The sequence below is a fragment of the Manacus candei genome, unplaced genomic scaffold (assembly GCF_025592945.1).
Source record: "Manacus candei isolate 608988 ecotype Guabito, Panama unplaced genomic scaffold, ASM2559294v1 h1tg000043l, whole genome shotgun sequence".
NCBI lineage: Eukaryota > Metazoa > Chordata > Aves > Passeriformes > Pipridae > Manacus > Manacus candei.
The window spans coordinates 16,122,616-16,140,996 of record NW_026138091.1 but is presented as its reverse complement, the minus strand read 5'-3'; the positions used below and the strand labels follow the sequence as shown (position 1 = coordinate 16,140,996).

At 40.2% G+C, this 18,381-nt stretch overlaps 1 protein-coding gene across 6 annotated transcripts in view; it reads left to right on the top strand.

Moving 5' to 3' along the window:
* Positions 1-1,117: 1,117 nt before the first annotated feature.
* Positions 1,118-18,381, top strand: part of ASZ1 (ankyrin repeat, SAM and basic leucine zipper domain containing 1) — a 40,727-nt gene continuing 23,463 nt past the window's right edge. For 2 of the 6 annotated variants that reach the window (XR_007905893.1, XM_051795535.1), the window contains exons 1-4: positions 1,120-1,418; positions 2,892-2,988; positions 8,019-8,141; positions 11,126-11,237. Coding sequence is in view for 5 of the 6 variants with exons in the window: in XM_051795535.1 (XP_051651495.1) it covers positions 1,308-1,418; positions 2,892-2,988; positions 8,019-8,141; positions 11,126-11,237 (443 nt within the window). In the remaining variant the exon portion in view is untranslated. Of the gene's footprint in view, positions 1,419-2,891; positions 2,989-8,018; positions 8,142-11,125; positions 11,238-18,381 lie in introns of all 6 variants that reach the window. The other 4 variants (XM_051795533.1, XM_051795531.1, XM_051795532.1 and 1 more) reach the window with 3 other exon arrangements.

Genomic DNA, 18,381 nt, shown 5'->3' with positions numbered 1-18,381 from the left:
TCTGATCAAGATGAGGGAAATTTTGAAAATGAACCTCCCAAAACTACACTTTTACAGTGTCATTGGCACAAGGACTACACTCTGCACTCATCATTCCGTACTCTTCTGTTCTCTTTTGTCAGTGGGTGACCAAACTCATTTCAGGCCGGGGCAAGATCTGAGATGAGCTCAAAGAGCAGTGTTGAAACACAGAATATTGTTCCTCATTTGTTCTTCAAAGACTTTTACATGAACTTTGTGATGGATGAGAGACATTACTATCTGTCATTAGAAAGAAATTTAACCACAGTTTTGAAATTGAAAGGAATGCCCCATGTATCCAGGCGGGAGGGTGAAAGTTTGGGTCATTATGCACGGCTGCTGTTCAACTTTCTCACATACGTGTCCTCACCACAGGCTCGGGCTATGTGGCACCGCGCGTACACACACACACAAGTGACGTCACTGGCTGCTGCCGGGTGACGTGGCGTTGGAGAAGTGTACTAATGACGTCAGCAATTAAAGAGAGGAAACCGCATCTTTTACCCTGGATTCACACACGTACGCCAGCCATAGATCTAGCGATGTAACTTCACACATTGCTCTGGTGCCTCACCCGACACTCACAAAGCAGCCGCACACCAGTGCGCCGTGTCACAGCCATCGCTGCTATTGGTTTCTTTTACCTGGCGCTGTGACGGAATCCCCAGAACGGCCCAGCTACCCCCTTCCCTTGTCCCGGCACAGCCGCCCGGCCCGAGCACGGCAATCCCAGCACGGACCAGGCCCCCCTTCCCCTGTCCCGGCACAGCCACCTGACCCAGGGACGGCAATCCCAGCACGAACGGACCAGGCACCCCTTCCCCTGTCCCGGCACAGCCGCCCGGCCCGGGCACAGCAATCCCACCACGGACCGGGCCCCCCTCCCCTGTCCCGGCACAGCCGCCCGGCCTGGGCATGACAATCCCAGCACGGACCAGGCCCCCTCCCCTGCCCCGGCACAGCCGCCCGGCCCGGGCACAGCAATCCCAGCACGGACCAGGCCCCCTCCCCTGCCCCGGCACAGCCGCCCGGCCCGGGCACAGCAATCCCAGCACGGACCAGGCCCCCTCCCCTGCCCCGGCACAGCCGCCCGGCCCGGCCCGGCCCGGCCCGGGCCCCCCCGTCCAGGCGCGGCCGCCCCGGCACAGCCGCATTAGGCGGCGGCCCTCGCGCGCCGCTCGGAGGGGCGGGGCCCGGCGGGGCGGGGCGCGGGGGCGCGGGAAAGCGGCCGGCGCGAGCACGTGACCCGGCGGCGCCGAGGCGAGGTTGGGTTGGGCCGCGCCGCCATGGCCGCGCTGCTCTGCGGGTCCCGCGTCGTGGCGGGCGGCGACGAGGACAGCGATAGCGACAGCGACGATGGCGGCTGGGACATTGGCATCATGCGGCACGAGCCGCAGGTGGGGCCGAGTCTCCCTGCGCCTGGCGCCCGCCAGCCGCGGCCGGGCGGCCTCGGGGTGGGGGGCGGCCTAGGCTTGGCGGTGAGGGAGCCGAGCGCGGTGGGTCCCAGAGGAGCGTGCGGCTGCTGCTTCCCACCAGGGAAGCCATTTCCCACCAGGGTGGTGTACCCTCAGTCCAGTAAATGAAACCTGAATTTCAAGGGCTTGTCTTATTACATAAGAACTTAATGTTTACTTAAAAGACTTGTCTCCCGTTTAGTAGCACACCTGAGTCCTTGTTTCAGCATGAGGGTAAATTTAAAAGTGACCTTTATTGCATCTAACAGGTGTGAGGTGTCTGTTAGTGTGAGGTGGAGGGAGATTCCGTGAGTGGTTTTAGGTGTTGGCTTATCTCGTGGCAGGAATTGGAAAATGGAAGTAACTGAATTCTTGCAGTACTCAGGCTGAAGATTGTAGCAGTGGATTAGGGATCTTGATCTTTAAATAGAGCTTCCTATCCAGAGATGTCCATTATTTGAAAATTGTTGGCTGAGCAGAGTGAAAATAGGGCTAAATTATTTTATTGGCTGTTTCTCACTTTTGGTTTTCTAGACACTTGGTAAAATCTTTACAAAAGTTTATGGAATGATGGGCTACAGTGTGCTGTGAAAATTGTATAACTCTGAGTTATAATGTTATGAGTTAAAAATTTATGAGAAAACAACTTTGTCTCATACTCACTTACGTCCATAAAGAAACTAGTGAATAATCCAATCGTTAGTGTATATAAGTGTTTTGTACAAATCTAAATAGCGCCAGCATCAATCTTCAGCTGCATCTGCAGCTTTGATAGAGAAAAATCTGTGATCCTTTTGAAAAGAACTTGAATTGGGCAACCATCTGATGTATAAACTAATCTTTTGGTGAGGGCATTTTTCAGCCAAATCATTAATGATGCAGCAACACAAATGCCAGCACAGGAGGAAGGGTAGCCCTTCACAGCAGTGGACTTGTGCTGTTTTAGGCCAGACAGATAGTCATTGAGCTCCCTTGACCCAATCTCAAACTTTCATGTCTGATAGTTATATTTTTTTAATGTTACACTTCACAATGTGTGACATGTACCAAAAAAAAGGTACAGAAATGCATTGCTAAGTTTTTCTAGTGCCATAAGATGAAAAAAAATCTTAATTGAAATCTAATACTGGTAAGAAAAACTGAGGGCAGCATAGGAGGACAGCAGGTCTGTTGAGAAAGAAGATATTTGCATTTTCAGAGAATGGAACCTTTCAGAAAAATTAATTTTAAAACTTAGGCTTTGCAGTACACCCCAAACAGATCTACAGAGATGGAAGAAGAAAAGTTATCTTCTTGCTCTTTCTCCGCTCCTGCACTCTGCACTTTCAGAGATCATTAGTGCTTTTATACTGAAATGAAGCTATATTGTTTTTGCCTTGAAACATGTTTTGACTTAACTTTTCCTTGTTTATCTAGCAGTTGGATCAAATGTTGCAGGCAGATAAGAATGAGGCTTTAAAGAAGGCTCTGTTTCGTGGTGATGTGTCTTTAATTGAAGAACTCTTAAACTCAGGTGAGGAAAGGCAGTTACAAAGTTAAATATTTTTAATTGATCATGGCAAGAATTCTAAAGTTTCTCCTTTCAAAATGACATGTTGAGTGCATGTAGGAATATGTGAATGTTTCCAATACAGGGTATAAACTCTTATTTTAAAGATTCAAATACTTTTTCAGTGACTCAGCATTCCATATTCCAGCACATTCCTCCTAATTTATGTTTCTTTCATCAGTCAGAAGCCCTGAAAACTGAGAAAACTATAATGTGTGAACTATGAAATAAGATGTTTCTTTCTTTTCAGGTGCATCTTTAGCCTGCAAATATCAATTACAAACACTGAATTTGATGTGGGTTAAATTGAGGGGGAGAATTCAGTGGGTGGTCTTACTCTGGTGTTGAAGGTTGTATGGGACAGGGTGAGAAGGGGAGACTGGCTTTTTTTTTTTCTTAATGCTTCCCCAATTTGGAAATTCCTTTTGTTTTTTGTTTGTTGGTTGTTTGGTTGGGTTTTTTTTTTTGCCTCCTTCACAGCACGGTTAAGTTTCTGGTATGTGCCCTCTGTGATACTGCTGTCCTGGCAACATCAACTGGACAAAGATTTTGCGATTCTGAAAGGTCTAACAGGCTTTATGTGGCATTTGTCACCAAAAAGTAGTTTGTTTTAATACCAAAAACCTTTCTTCCTGTTCAGTTACTCTGTATTTGTCTGTAATGTGTTTGTTAATCAGTGTTAGGTGGACTGGATCATTTATTGAAGCATCCAGGGCAGAAACTGCATAGCTGAGTTGACCTGCCTAGTGATAATTGTCAGCAAGTTCTGCTTCAGCAAGCAAGGAGAATATAGTACCCAAGAGCTTGTTCTCTGAGGAAAATCTGTCTTATGGCTGAAAGAAAGTAGTTTCTTAGTTAGCAATGGGGTTTTTTTCTGAGTTTTAAAACGATGACATTACTTGTCCTTTTAGAAGACTGCTGTTTCTCACTACGATGGGAAAATGGTGTTCTTTTTAAATGAAGTAAAACTGTTGCACAGACTGAAACAGAATAGGTGCAGTGTGAGTGTGAAATACATCTGTCTTGCTTTGAGAAAATATGTTCTTATTTATGGGTAGAGTTTTTGATGATGTCTATGCATCAGACTTCTTAGTTGTTTTGTTACAGCCCTCCATTTTCAATTGCTTGTATTGCAGTCAAACATCAATAGTTCACTTTCTGTGTTGATGCCTGATATACAGTGAACAGTTGTGTGCTGCTAGAAGATAGGTATCTGTAAGAGCGTAAGGTCAGGCCAAAGATTCATGTAGTATACTTTCCTGTCTCCTGAAATGAACAGGGCAGTATCACAAAAGAATATATAAAATGGGATCAACAGTAAATTTTGAGCCATCCAGTACTGTCCTGAAAAGCAGTAGAACACAATACTTCTCTATCAGGGAGGTCTTTCTGAAGAAAGGTGACATTGTCCTTCAGAGGATTGGTGCTCAGTCTGATTAAATCTTTGCCTCCAGAGTTGCCTTTAGTGTCTGTTCAGTAGAGCTTGTAGGAGACTCACTACCAGCACTCCACCAAACTGAGGGTTTGTGTTGGAAGTGGATTTCCTAGCAACCATTGGGGCCATTCTTTCAGGTAAAGGGAGAACATATCATCTTCTGGCTTGCTTAAATGTTGCTTTAAGGTCTTTGGTGCTGAGGCAGGTTTACAGAGCTCCTTTAGGAGACGGACAAGCACAATGTTTTCTTTCCTCACTCCTGTAAAACAGCAGCTTGTTAAGAACAAGTTTCTGAAGTATGGTGTCGCAAAAAGTAGTGCAAGCAAGTAGCGGGTTCAAAGATGACTTGAGCATTTTGGTCCTGCTTTGGGATTAAAATACTTAACGCCATATAATTCATGTGTTTGATTTCCTAAAATGGAATTCAAAGTTATGATCTCATGATAGTTTAGGCCAATTAAAAATATAAGTACAGTCAAATTCTCTTTCCTGTTTTAATTCAACAGTTTGTTCCACTTATATCTTAGCATGAGTGCTGGAGTGCATTTCATCTTTTGTGGGCCAGTTTAGAGAATTAAAAGTACTAGTAAACTATGGGAGTGGGAGGGGACAGGGTGTGTGAGAATAATTCTTCAGCCAGTTTAGGACTTTGAGCCTTGAGTCAGGTAGGCAAGTCAGATCGTAGTTCTTTGGGCTTGCTAATCTTTTTGAATTTGAGGTTGCATTTTTCTGTATAAAAACAGTCATTCTACCATAATTATTAGCCACAGTCAACAAAGTATCTGAAAGGGATACCGGAGAAACTGTAGTAGTCACAAAAAGAATGCAGTTCTCCCTTTGCTGTTCTTTTGCTTCTCCATTATTCATACGCTTCACAGAGTTTCTGCTGTTGTAGAGCTTGTCTGAGGCCAGAACGTATTTCTACCCATTGCTGGTTAAAGAGGAAGATATTTATCTGCAACTCAGATTGTAAGAAAGCATGTTGTGTCTGGTTTCTCTCCTACTTATAATTTGTTATGTCATGTGACTGAAAATCTTCTCTGCTTATACCTACAAAGGAGCACAAAGAGGTAATGGCAGGTGGGGGAGCCCAAATAATAGCCTGGCCCAGCTCCTCCCAGGCCCATCGTGGAAGCTAATAGCCCATCACAGGCCCATCTTTACAGTCTCAGAGAAGCCCACCAGCAGGCAGGAACACAAATTACAGACTCAGAGGAAGGGACTCCCAGAGCTCTCATAGGACCCTTGCACCTGTGGGCCAAGTGCCTGTGGAGACAGGAGCGAGTGAAAGATGTGCCAGTCACAGGAGTTGGACCTGAGGTCAGAGGCCTATGTGTCTGTGATGCCAGCAGCTGGAGGAGGTAGATGGCAGAATGAGACTGTTGGCACTCTGTTCACAAGAGTGCTCTGGCTGCCTGTGTTGATCACTGTGGCCAGTGATGTATGTGTGTGCTGGCTGGGAATACATGCTCAGCATCAGTATGGGTTGAACATTGGGTTGTGGAGCTGTAGCAGGCTTGTTTCTCTCTGGCTGTTGAATCTGGCCTGATTTTTTTTGCTAAAAAGTGTTTTTTTTCTGGGCTTCACTGTTGCCTTATAGGTTTTCTTAAGGGCCATTTTAAATGCTGAACTAATGCTGTTTACTTCAACAGCAGCTCGTGTAATGAGAGTAATAACATGTCTGAGTAGTCACCAAGGTGAGACATTTCTGGTTCAGTCATCAACTCCTATAACTATGCAGCCAAGAAGCAACATGGCTTACTGTTTCTGTTGTCCATTCTTTGTCTTCCTCTGGGAATTCCAGCTGTTTTGCATTATGACTTTCACACTGAGCGATACTTCAAGTCAGTCACTACAAAGATGGCAGGAGACCGTGCAGGACAAACAACATACCGTTGCCAAATAGACCATTCTAATTCTAGAACTTAAAAGGAGCACCAACATCATGGCAGATACTGTCTGCTATATGAATTAAGAAAGCATTGAAGAAAATACCTTCTCAAGAATTTTGATAGGTCTCTCTATGCCTGCCAAATAGATCCTTTCTTGCTATTGTTCAGATATGTATTAAAATAAAAAAAGATACATATTAAAATAAAAGTAAAATAAAAAGCTCTAGATGTTACATAGACTGCTGACTGCTTTTCTTACGAGGAAAAGAGATTTCTTAAGGTTGACTGGGTGACACCTTTTTGGTATTTCTTACTATTGTTATTTAAGTGGGCTGTTGTATCAGAGTTGCTAAATTCTTGAAGTGACTTGTCTACAAGGAAGTTCAGATATGACTGCTAAGGGACACTTGCTGGCTCCCCTTATAGAACTTATGTGTGGGTTTCAACTGAATGTTTTGTATCTTGCACAGAAACTGGTGTGCTGTGGCACTAAGGACTGCAGCTGCTATGTACACATTACCAAGTAGATTTGATTGTAAATTCTGTGGCTTGCAGGTGTTAAAATGCTTCAACACGTGGCTTTTATTGATTGCTGCCTCTTTACTGATTGCTTCTACAATTCCAGTGATCTTAAACAGTTAAAGAATCAATCCAAAAGCAGTGACCTGTTAGTCTCTCAGCTTTAATGACTTTATATTGCTAGACTGAGCACATCTTTGGCATTGTACCAAGGCAGGGAAAGTAAATACACATTTTGCATGAAAAAGAAGGCATGTAGCTCAACTATCATACATTTCTTAGGACAGTTTTGGGGTTTTTTTCCAGAATTCTCTCTTCTAAAGAAGTATTTCTTATTACCTATAGTCACCATTGGACTAGTATGGAACCAGACGACGGAAACTGTTCTAGAGGACGTAATATTTGTTAAAGGATTGAAGGGAAGATGATTCCTATTATTGCAAAAATGCATAGAATTTTTTATTTGAAAGTTGTCAGTCTGGTACTTGGTTCTTTGTGAATTTGGAAGGGCTGGGCTGACTGGCAGGAACACTTCTAGCCATTTTAGCCATTCTGGCTATTACAAAGAGTAACAAACAATTCTGGTGATTGTCATTGAATCTTGCATAGTCTCCTATTTCTTCTTTTTATTGAGATAATATTTTGTTAGTGCTGAATGCAAGTCTGCCAGTTAACTGCCTTGCAGGACAGAGAATAAAAGGAGCCGTGAAGCAGGAAACCCTGGATGATATGATCTTAATTGCCTGACAAGCAATTTGCTTCCACAGCAGTCCTCTTGGCTTCACAAGAGTCAAAATTTTTCATTTTGATTGAAGAAAGCTATTGCACAGAAGTAGAGAAAACAATGATTCTGTGCACTTATGTGAAATTATTTTTGCAGCTAGATGTTTGGGATTTTTTAATGTAATCTTTCTGTGATAGTTAACTCCTTGAGTTGAGAACTGAACTTCACTGATGTCAGTTTTAAAAGTTGTTTTCTGGTTCTAAATAAAGATGTATTAAAGAAAATGCTGTAAGAGATTTCTCTTTCTAGAATAAAATGCAAACGGGGTGTAACCTTTGTAATGATACATATTGAGAGTAAAGTTTATAAAAAGCATGTTTATTGTGATGCAGTTTTATGATTTTAGTATCTCAACTTTGGACAGGCATCAGCATAGAAACTAGCTTTCAGTTTGGCTGGACTCCCCTGATGTGTGCTGCCAGCGTGGCCAACTTCGCAGTAGTGCGTCTTCTTCTGGACAGAGGTGCCAACGCATGTTTTGAAATAGGTAAGATGTGAGTGAAAAATACTGGCCAGTAATGCTCAGCACCAGACATTGTCCCTATCCTTATTCTCTTGTTCACATATATAGGGGAAAAAAAAAAAATCAAAGTTCACAGTGGAATTGGGACCTAGCCTACCTTTCACAGTTTTGAAGTAAAAGTAGTAGTTTTAAAATAAAAACTGTGCTCTTGGAACTGATCTGGAATTTGTTGATGGGTTTTCTTGTTCTTTCTTTCTCCATCCTGTTTTCTCCCCCACCGCCCAAGTTCAAGTGCTTTTTTAAAAAGTGTTTGGAAATACTTGTTCAAAAATTCTAGTATAAAGTTGTACAGGTAGAACTTCCTTTGTTTGATCCTGTTACAAAATATATACATGCAGAAACCAGATAGCATCCCAAACAACAGGAATAGCTTTCCAGTTCATGGGAAACTAATGTGGACTTCTCTAAAACTAGAGCGCAGTTTTACTATTAAGTGAAAACTGTTCTTTATTGTTTTACTAGATCACATTTTTCTGCAAGAATTCAGTGTGGCTTCTAAGTAATATCAGTTCCTCTGACAATTTTTATGGCTTAATAATAACTTTTTCTGACTTAAACTATGGTTATTTTCCTTCTCTTCCATTGTGTTGGAATATTTATCCCACAATACTGCCAAGTATGTAGAAGCAGTGATCATATTTTCCAGTAACTTGCCAATATTTGTAGTAATAGTAGACTGAAACGCAGATGGTACAAATCTGGCTCTGAAAATTTTCTATAACTTCTTAGCAGTTAATTAGAGTAGACTACCTGCACCAAAAGCAATCATACCTTCTTCTAATTACTGTCCTTATAGCCAGCTTCAGGGAACTTCCATGTGGCTGCCTACAGCTGTGGCTACCTACAGCTCACCTGTTCCTTGTTTATGGCTGTAGAGAGCTATAAATGGGGCAAAAACTGCTATGGGCAGTAGTTTAGAGTTTCCAGGTAACCGAATGCTTGGCATTTTTTCAGTGTGTGACTGTATTTGCTCAAAGTGGCACCTTGCTAGGATCAGGTTTCTTGGCTTGTTTCCCTGTTAGACTGTGTAGGGAAACAGTAACTAGGGCATATGGACACCAGAGTACTGTCCAGCCAGGAGCAGTCTTGTTAGTCATTGGTCTGGGTCAGAACATGTGTTCAGTAAAGCTATGCCATCCTAAAATGGTACTAAATCTCACCAGTCTTGCTGCTATTTTTTACATCAGCAGGCAATCACATAAGTGATCCTATAATAATTATCCTTTAATGCTTATAGTCCTAATAACAGCTATACTGTTAATCACCTTTAGTTGCTCTTCAGTCATTCTTTGTAAGTGGTTACTTAATTTTACCCTTTTTGGTAGTTGTGAAGAACAAGGAACTAATATGTCATTTACTATGTGATGGGTTCAAGATGTTGCATCCTTGAGGAATAATTTCACTGGATTTTCGGAGTTTTTCAGCTAGGGTGAACATAAACTTATATTTTTTGCAGTATTTTAGCAGTTTTTATCTGCAAAAGAGAAGCCTAAGAGTTCTAAGGTGTTATTTCCCTTTCTCTTGCTCACATGTGTGAGCTTTAGGTATGTGAACAGAAAGCAGTTTCCCACTCTCTTTCACTACCTGAAATACTGAAAACAAGTATAACTACAGGTTCCATCTATATGTCATTCCCAGATTAGTGGTGTTTATCACTACTTTTGTTTGAAGTCCTGACATCTTACCATTCAGGTTCTGGTTGATAACCAGGTTAAACATTTTGAGTAAAAATTTTTTACTGCATCAAGTAATAATTTCTACGTGAGGTAATTGAAAATTAAAAGATGGTGTATTAAAGAACCAAATGAATTTAAATGCAGAACTAAGTTGGGGAGGTGAGGGACAAGAAGTGGTGAGAAATAGAGCAGAGGGGGTAGAGTACATAACAAACTTTTCACGTTTAAATACAATGAAGTCTGACCTCAGTTGAAGAATAAAGATGTTAATTATACACAGCCTTAAAATTTCTACAAGAAAATTAGAAAATATGTTGTAACACTTGATGATGTGGTCTGAAGTAGGTACAGCTAATATACTTGTTAAAACAAATTGTTGAAGGCATGTTTGAACTTGTGAACAAGTTTGTGCAGTAAGCAAAATGGGCAGTTATTCAGATGGCAGTCTTCTAAATAACACCGGGGCCAACTAACTTGTTAGGGTCCTCAAGGTGTTACACTTCCCACACCTCTCTAGGTGAACCACGGGAAAGGAGATCTCCTGTGTTCTGTGGGCAGGCAGCAATGGTCTACAATTTTGATCTGTGAGCAAAGGTGACATGTAACACCTAGCTGGCTTCAAAACTGGAGTAGCAAATAGCTGGTATTGTTATGGACTGTGTAGATGTTTTTTAGAATCTATGTCTAAAACAATACTTTTAATAGTCCTTCTACCACTACTGTACTGTAGTAACCTAATAAATTTAATTCCTTCTCCTTAAGACCTGTCATAAAGCTTTGTTCCTTCAGCTGTACGGCCCTCAGTTCTCCCCAAAATTGATGTTGCTATGTGTTTATAATACATTTTCATGCACCTTTTTTTATCCATTGCAGTTAACTTCCTGTAAGCTGTTTCTTCCTTAAACTGGAGGGGAGGAACGGGGAGTGAATTGACTGGTGTGGAACGTGTTTTGAAAAACAAGCATCCACAGTTAAGCTCCTACTATAGTTATGGGGTATTTGCAAAGTGTTCTAAATTTCGGTAGGAATAGATGCTTTACTATTGTGATTCACTCTTGTCTTTCTGAGTATCTCAGGTGCCTTTGTTTTATCTGATAATTCCAGTGACTTTTACAGACAGGAACACAAGTTTCTTAGCCTTTTCTAAATATCTTAGAATATCAGAATCTGATTAACATCTCTAGCAAATATAAAGTCTTTTAAAGGAACTTCTGGATTAACATGGTATTTATATTTACATGTGTAATTTTCTAACTGTAAATTTCCAAACAGATAAATACACTGTGCTGATGGCAGCATGTACTGCACAAGCTTCAGAGGAGAACATCTTGAAGACTGTAGAACTGCTTCTATCAAGGAATGCTGACCCTAACCTTACTTGCAGGTACCAAAAACCCCATGTCTGTGAATACAGCATAAAATATAATATTACTATACAGAGATGTGTTTATAGACATAGCTATTGTTGGTTAAGATGAGGTGTACATACTTTTTGTAATTTCACTGCTGTCTGTATAAGAAAAGATTAGTGCCCAGATACTTATATCTCCTAGTACAGTCATTAATCTGAATAAAGACTGTGATCAGTTTTATCAAATTGTAAGTTAAGTTCTTTAGCTGAACAAGATTTAAATTAAATCTTCAGTTGACTGAAGTGTAAAGGCGAGAAATATGTCTCTGCCTTTCCCAAATCATATTGCCTCTTCTTCAAAGGGATGTAAGTTAAGTCAGTTAATTCTTTATTTAAATTCATGTCCTCTTGAGCTTTTTGTGGATATCTAGCTATATTCCTTTAACAGACTGCCTCCTGTGGAAAAGAAAACTCTGTAAATAAGATACATTTACTCCACTGCAATCTGGAATAATCCATATTAAAAGGAGATTTAAACTTGTAAAAACAAGTAATAGCTTCTTTCTTCAATTACACCTTTGTGTCTCAGCAGTTTGAAGCAGTGCGTTGTGAGATGTCTGTAGTGCACAGTCTGATGCAGTGGTTCATTTTACATCAAAAATAAATAAATTCTGGGCTGGCCCAGGATAAACTCTGCTGCCTCTGTTGAAAAAAAAGAAAATACTGTTTGGGTCTACTGTTTTTTTGACTGGAATTTTTTTGTACTGCAACTCTTTTATCACATTACCTGGGATATACAGACTGAATAGCTCTCTAAAAAGAATAGAATTGAAGGCCCATTGGTTTTCATTGGTAGCATTCAATTACACGAGGCCCTGGACCTCACTGTGAGCATAGCACTGATAGACTAGGAGGAAACATAGTTGTGCTGATGTGCCACTGATGTCTGGTACCAAGTTTAAATGCCATTCTTTTATTCTTATCAGAGAGGCTAAAAATTGTTCATGAGAGAAGAGAAAGCTACAGTGTCTGAATTAATTACATATTGTTGTTGTCAGATAGCTGGGTGTTGGATTAAACATCCTGCTTTAAAAAATGAGGGAAGTCTTTGCATTATTAACTTTGTCTTGGGTGTTGAAAATCTAAGCCAAAGTGCAAAGCTGTAGGTTTACATTTGCTAAGGCCTTTGGCTAAACTTTGCTGGGAAAAAAAGTTTGGATGCTGACACAAGACATAGGAATTTTAAGGTCAAAACTTTATAAATAAACTTAGAGTATATTTTGCATTGTTGATCTTTATATACAAATATTTATTTACTCTCTCTTTGTTTTCCAAGACCTTGTGCTAATGTGAGTTATTCATGCATCCATCAGATAGTATTTAGTTGTGGTTTTTTCACTTTTGCAATAGTAGCCTTTCTCAAATGAAAAGATAAATTAAGTGACAATTAGAAATGTCATATTTGTGCCAAACAAAAGTAGAAGCTTGAAAAGTCCAGACCTCGACATCTGAATTCCTTGTGCTGCCTTTATGCCTTTCCAGTGCTTGACATCCGTGCATACCACTCTGTCATTAGGTCTGCTCAGGCAGCAGCTGCTGCTTCTCAGGGGCTTCTTCCTCCATTTCTGAAAGGGGTATGAAACACAATAAACTGGGTTATGTGCAGATAAGGGATCAAACAGCCCCTCTCTGTGGCACTGCAGTACCATTTCACCCATCTCATTAGAGCAAGCAGGATGTTCTGTAGGAGCCAACTGTCAGTGAATTGAGATTTAATATTAAGAGAGCATTCCCTGTGTGATCAGCCTACCACAGGTGTTAAGAACTAAGGTTCACACTATTTGGGTTTCTCAGTACTTAAGAACCAGAATGATTTAGGAAACTTTTCTTTTATCCACCATCAACTGGAATGTGTGTGAATGCAAAGCAGAATACTTAAATTTCATGTAAGGCAGAGTTTAATGTTCGTCCTTTCATTGTTGCACTGTCAGGGCAACCAGTAGGCTCTTCTATGTTATGTCATCTGGAGGTGATACACAGAAACTTCCTTTTTTTTTTTGGTCTAATTTCCTAAGTCTGTGTGGAGCAGGGAAGGACTAATGAGAAACAAACTGCAAATCTTTAAGCAGTCTTTTTTTTTAAAAACCTTTTTTTAAAACCTATGTGTTTTCTTAAAGTTACTCTGGTTTTATTAATGTTAAGTTAGAAATTCGATTTAGGCAAAATGAAAATGCATGACCAACTGATAAGTAAATTACTGCTGCTAGGATAACATGTCATAGGTTGTTTAGTAAATATGGATTTTAGTGACAGCATCCTCCAAGTTTTTGTTTACATAAAGCAGAGTTAAGGAATTGTAATGGCTTTGCCTGTAAGGAAAGTGTTTTGAGTTGATGTTTCATGCTAATAGTTGTTTGTTAGAAGAAGCTACAAGTAGTTAAATGACTGAAACCTCCTTTGTTTTGACATAAAGTCTTTGTCTCTTGTTCTGCATGGGATATGTGAAGGCTTGATTTTGTTTGTGAGCCATTTTTTCCCCTCACTTTTAATGTTTCTGGCACAATTGAGTCCTAGACAATGAACAAGCCTGTCTTCAGTGTTTCTACTCTAAAATGGTTACAAATTTTGTGTACATTTAGAGGAAAGTCTTCAGAAAGTCTTGTGATTGTTTTTTTCCTTTTTTTTTTTTTAGGGTGAGTATTAGAAGAACTAAACCTTTTGTCTCTTGTAATTGTGTGCAGATTAAAAGTTGAGCTTGAAGTGTGCTGTCATGTACATGAATGCATATACATGAAAAGTATAATTACTTCTTAGGTCTGGTATTAAGTTGCCTGTATATGTTCACTTGTGCCTCCACTTAGAGCAGTTCTAGGGAGTATCAAAAATGGTTTGATTCTTAAAATTTTGGTCTATTTTGCCCTCTTGGGAAGATGGTAATGGAGGGGGAAATTTTCATCGCAGTATTGCTCAGTTCACAAGATAGGTCTTCAGGTTGCATAGTCAGAACAAAGCACTTGTGTAACACCTCAATTTCAGCAAGATATATATTGCTACTGATAAGACAGTAAATTTGCACTGCCACATAATTTCAAAGATGTTGACACTATCATTGTGTGATAGACAAACAGTACATTTCAATAAAAGTAAATAGCCTGGGAAAAGTTAATGCACTATGGTGCATTCCATGTATGGGGCAAGAAAATGAGAGAATTTCGTACTATTGAGTCAAAATCTTTGATCCAGCTCAGAGCAGAAAGTACCTTGTGATGTTATACTCTGTTACAGTCTGTGCCTTTGAGAGAGTTTTTTATTCTAGCACTGTGAACTCAGGATAGAAAGACTTTTATTTTGTTGGTCAAACGTCAGGACAGAGGGTCTAAATATAAGAAATGAGATGCAAAATTACATTTACCAAAGTACTGTGTTCATCTGGGATATGTCCATGCATCTCTTCCTTCCTTCTGAGTTAGGGAGAAGTCAAAAGTGTGGTAAATGTGTGAGTTCTGAGTTTGGCAGAGTACGTAACTTTTGAACGTAAGTATTGCGTCTTGTTCATCAGAGGAACCTAGACACCAAAATAAGTGATTGTATTTTTCCCAGCTAGTAATGACTGTATGGCCAGGCTTAAAACTGTGGATCACAGTTTCTGAGCAGAGGTATAAAACACTCAGGGACAGTAGGGAAATGAAAAGCTATTTTTCACAGAGGCATTCTGACAGTGTACTGTGGTGTCTTGAAGGTAAAGGTACTCACCTGAGCAGCTTTAGAGTAAATAGAAATAAAACCTGTCCTGAAATCTATTAGCATTCTATCCCAAGTATGTTAAACTTCCTGTCATTGCTGCTACCTTACCCTGATGATGTGCTATTTGCATAGGATTGGTTTGGGTTTTTTACATGATAGAGAATTGTGCTTTCCTTAGAAAGGTGTAGTAGATTTCACATGTATGTGCTGGATTTCTTGACTACAGAGTTTACCCACATTTTGAAAGTAGAGTTGAAAAACAGTCTGAGAAGTTTTTATTTTGCAGGTAACTCATGTTTTTCTGTTTTATGTTTAAGTGTATGTGTTTTTATATTTAAGTGAAAGTGTTTTTAGCTAAACCAGCTTGCCTGTAAAAATGTGACTGGAGTAAGGATGTAGGAGGACAGGAAGGATAACTGGGAATGTCACAGCATAGAGTTCTGCCATCCCCATTGTTAATTTTTATACTAATCCCTTTTATAATCACATCCTTTATATTTTTCTAGTCATATAAAGATAACTTTGTAGCTCTCTACCTTCCCACCTCTGTGTGCTGTAGAACTTACACAAGTGCCTTTTTTAATTTTGAAACAATCATGTAAACAGAGTTCAGACGCAGAAAAGTACAAGAACTGGCAAATTGAAATGAAGCCTAAAACTAGGGAATCTGAAACTAAGCTGTCACTTTTTCCAGCCCAATCTTTTTTTCTAGAGCTGTATGTTCCCTTCTCCTAAAAAGGTCTACTTCAGGAAGGTAGAGGACTCTCCTACCTTGCTCTAGCAGACAGTGCCTGGAAAAAGTATCTTGTAGCCCACAATACACTGAAGTATTTTCTTCCAATACTACTTGTTGTATACAGTTCCCCACTTCCTCACTTAAATCCTAGTTAGCCAGAAAATGGGCAAATAGATTTTCTTCTGTTGCTGGGGACACACTGTTGCCACTGTTTCTCAGTTGAGGCTTAATATGCAGCACTGGAGTGGTGAAACTCCAAAAGCTTCTGAGGACGCTTTCTGGTTATCTGAAGCACTGTTCAGTTTGCAGCTCAGTAGTCCTGCGGCATCATTTCCTTGCTTTGGGATCTCCATAAGAAAAGACTGAGACTAAAGTCAGGGTTAAATTGTTTTCTGCCTGCTGTATTTTTTCTAATGTTATTGATACACTGATCTAGTTAATAAACATATATCCAGTTATGAGACTTGCAACTTTTCAAGGTCACCAACTGGAAATACTGAATTTTCTATAGATGTCTGCCAATAAACGGAAACCTGTGTGTAAATGGGAGATATCTCTTCTCCTCCCTCTTATGAAGTTTTCCAGGAAGATGAACTTTGTATTGCTTGAGAGCAAGATCCCAAACATAAGCATGTTTATTTGTCAAGTGCAGTGAATTCTGCACCACAGATTCAGTTTAGTAGCAGGTACTCAGGACATTTTTCAGTGAGATATCTTGCTGTCACTTTATCACCGTTTTTATTATGGCTCCTAGTTATCTAGGGTAGGAAGCTCCAGGGTGGTAGGCCGGTTCACGCAGCTTGCTCTCTTGTGATAAAGTTTTGCCTCATTTTTTTGACAGGGTGAAGTGAGCCTGTAAGAACTTCTGGTTGTATCTTTGTGTACATGTCACTTGCAAAGTTTTGGATGGCCCTAGAAACTGCAAAAGCTTCTGGTTTTGTCTTTCTCCAGCCTTAACATAAAAGCAGGGAGAGTTAGAGAATGCCATGAAGCTGTGTCAGAGGACGTTTAAGTTGTATGTCAGGAAAAGATTCTTCACCCAGAGAGCGGTTGGTCACAACACTAAGCCTGAGAGTTTAAGAAGCACCTGGACAATGCTCTCAGCCACATGGTGTGACTCTTGGGGTTGTCATGTTAGGGACAGGAGTTGGATTCTATGATCCTTGTGGATCATAGAATATTCTGTTATTCTAAAAATAAAAAAACAAAAATCTCTCTTCATTTGCATGAGACTTTTCTTTTTATTTAGGTGCTGAAAAACTGGAAGCGTAGTTGGAACAGGCATTATCCTTAATTAATCAGTTGCGCATATGCTTTTTAAGCTTTTATTTATTTATTTATTTACTGGTTATGACTTGATTGTCATGTTCAATATGGGCAAATGTCACGTGGCAAATTGTGCCATACTTAACAGGTGTTTGGACATGAAGGTCATCTGCAAGCCAGACTGGTGGAACATGGTGGTTCCTCAAAATGATGAAAGGATTCTTCAGCTCTTCTGTGTGGATGGTTATCACTACACTCTATGAACGTTTCTAGATTGCACTGAGATGTACCGATACATTTAATTTCTCTTCAACTTAAGCAGGAAACAGTGGATTTGCCCTGTTAAAGCTTGCTGTTTGCTTGAGGGGGGTTCTTTGCAGGATTGGGAAAACAGGGTTTGTTTTCTCTAATGCTCTCATCTCCCTCCTGTGGCCATACGTGTAAATGGACTCTGATTTCAGGGGGCGGCTCGCGGCACCCCCTCTGCATGTAGAGTTGTGAATTTGCACAGCACTGTGAGTGTTTCTATTCTGAAACAGCTTGTAGCCTTTGAAGTTAAAACTTGAACATTAAGATGGAATACTTGCAGTACTAATTGTGTATTCATGTTGTGGACCTTTTAAATGTCATGTTTACTGGGTTTTACTTGGAAATGGTGAAACTTTTTTGGTGGCTTTAATGTCATTGAGTTGTTGCCTTGATTTCAGATATCACATCTGCAGTACTGTGTAACTGTAACCATATCATATTCTTTGGAGAAAAGACTACTCTGTAGCTTCAGGACTTTTGTTCAGTATTTTCCTTTTGAAATAAGCAGAAGGTAATTATGAAGTAGCTGCAGTGTGCAAGTTCAAAAAAAAAAAAAAAAGTTGAGAGCAGGAGAAATTAAAATGAAATCAGGCATGATTGGACTGGTTTCTTTTTTTAGTCAGATGTAAATACTTCGAAAGTCTGTCAAAGGCTACCCACCACTGAAAAGAAATGTGTGGGAGTGTCTGCATTAGAGAACAAGTTTGTTGCTACAAATTGTTAGGTTGTAATCAACTTCTCATTCTTTACAATATAGGTATTCACAGCGCGCTTGTAGCAAATGTGGGTAGAGCCCTTCCCAAATTTTTGTTCACGAAGCCTAGATGTCTGAAGATGTCTAGATATAGATATCTCAAGAGACATATAGAGACTGTGAGGTATAGCTATCTCATCAGTTAGTTATTAAGTTGCAGAGGCAGATTACAAAGTCTTTCTCTATTTTTATAATAATCTTCATAGGATTACAGGGTGATTCAGGCTGGAAGAGACTTCAGGAGGTTTCTAGTCCAGCTTCTTCCTTAAAACTGCCTCTGCTAAGACACTGGGCTAGGTTGCCATCTGGTCTTGAAACTCGATATGGAGACTAAAAAACTTCCCTGAGCAGCCAGTTCCACTGATTGA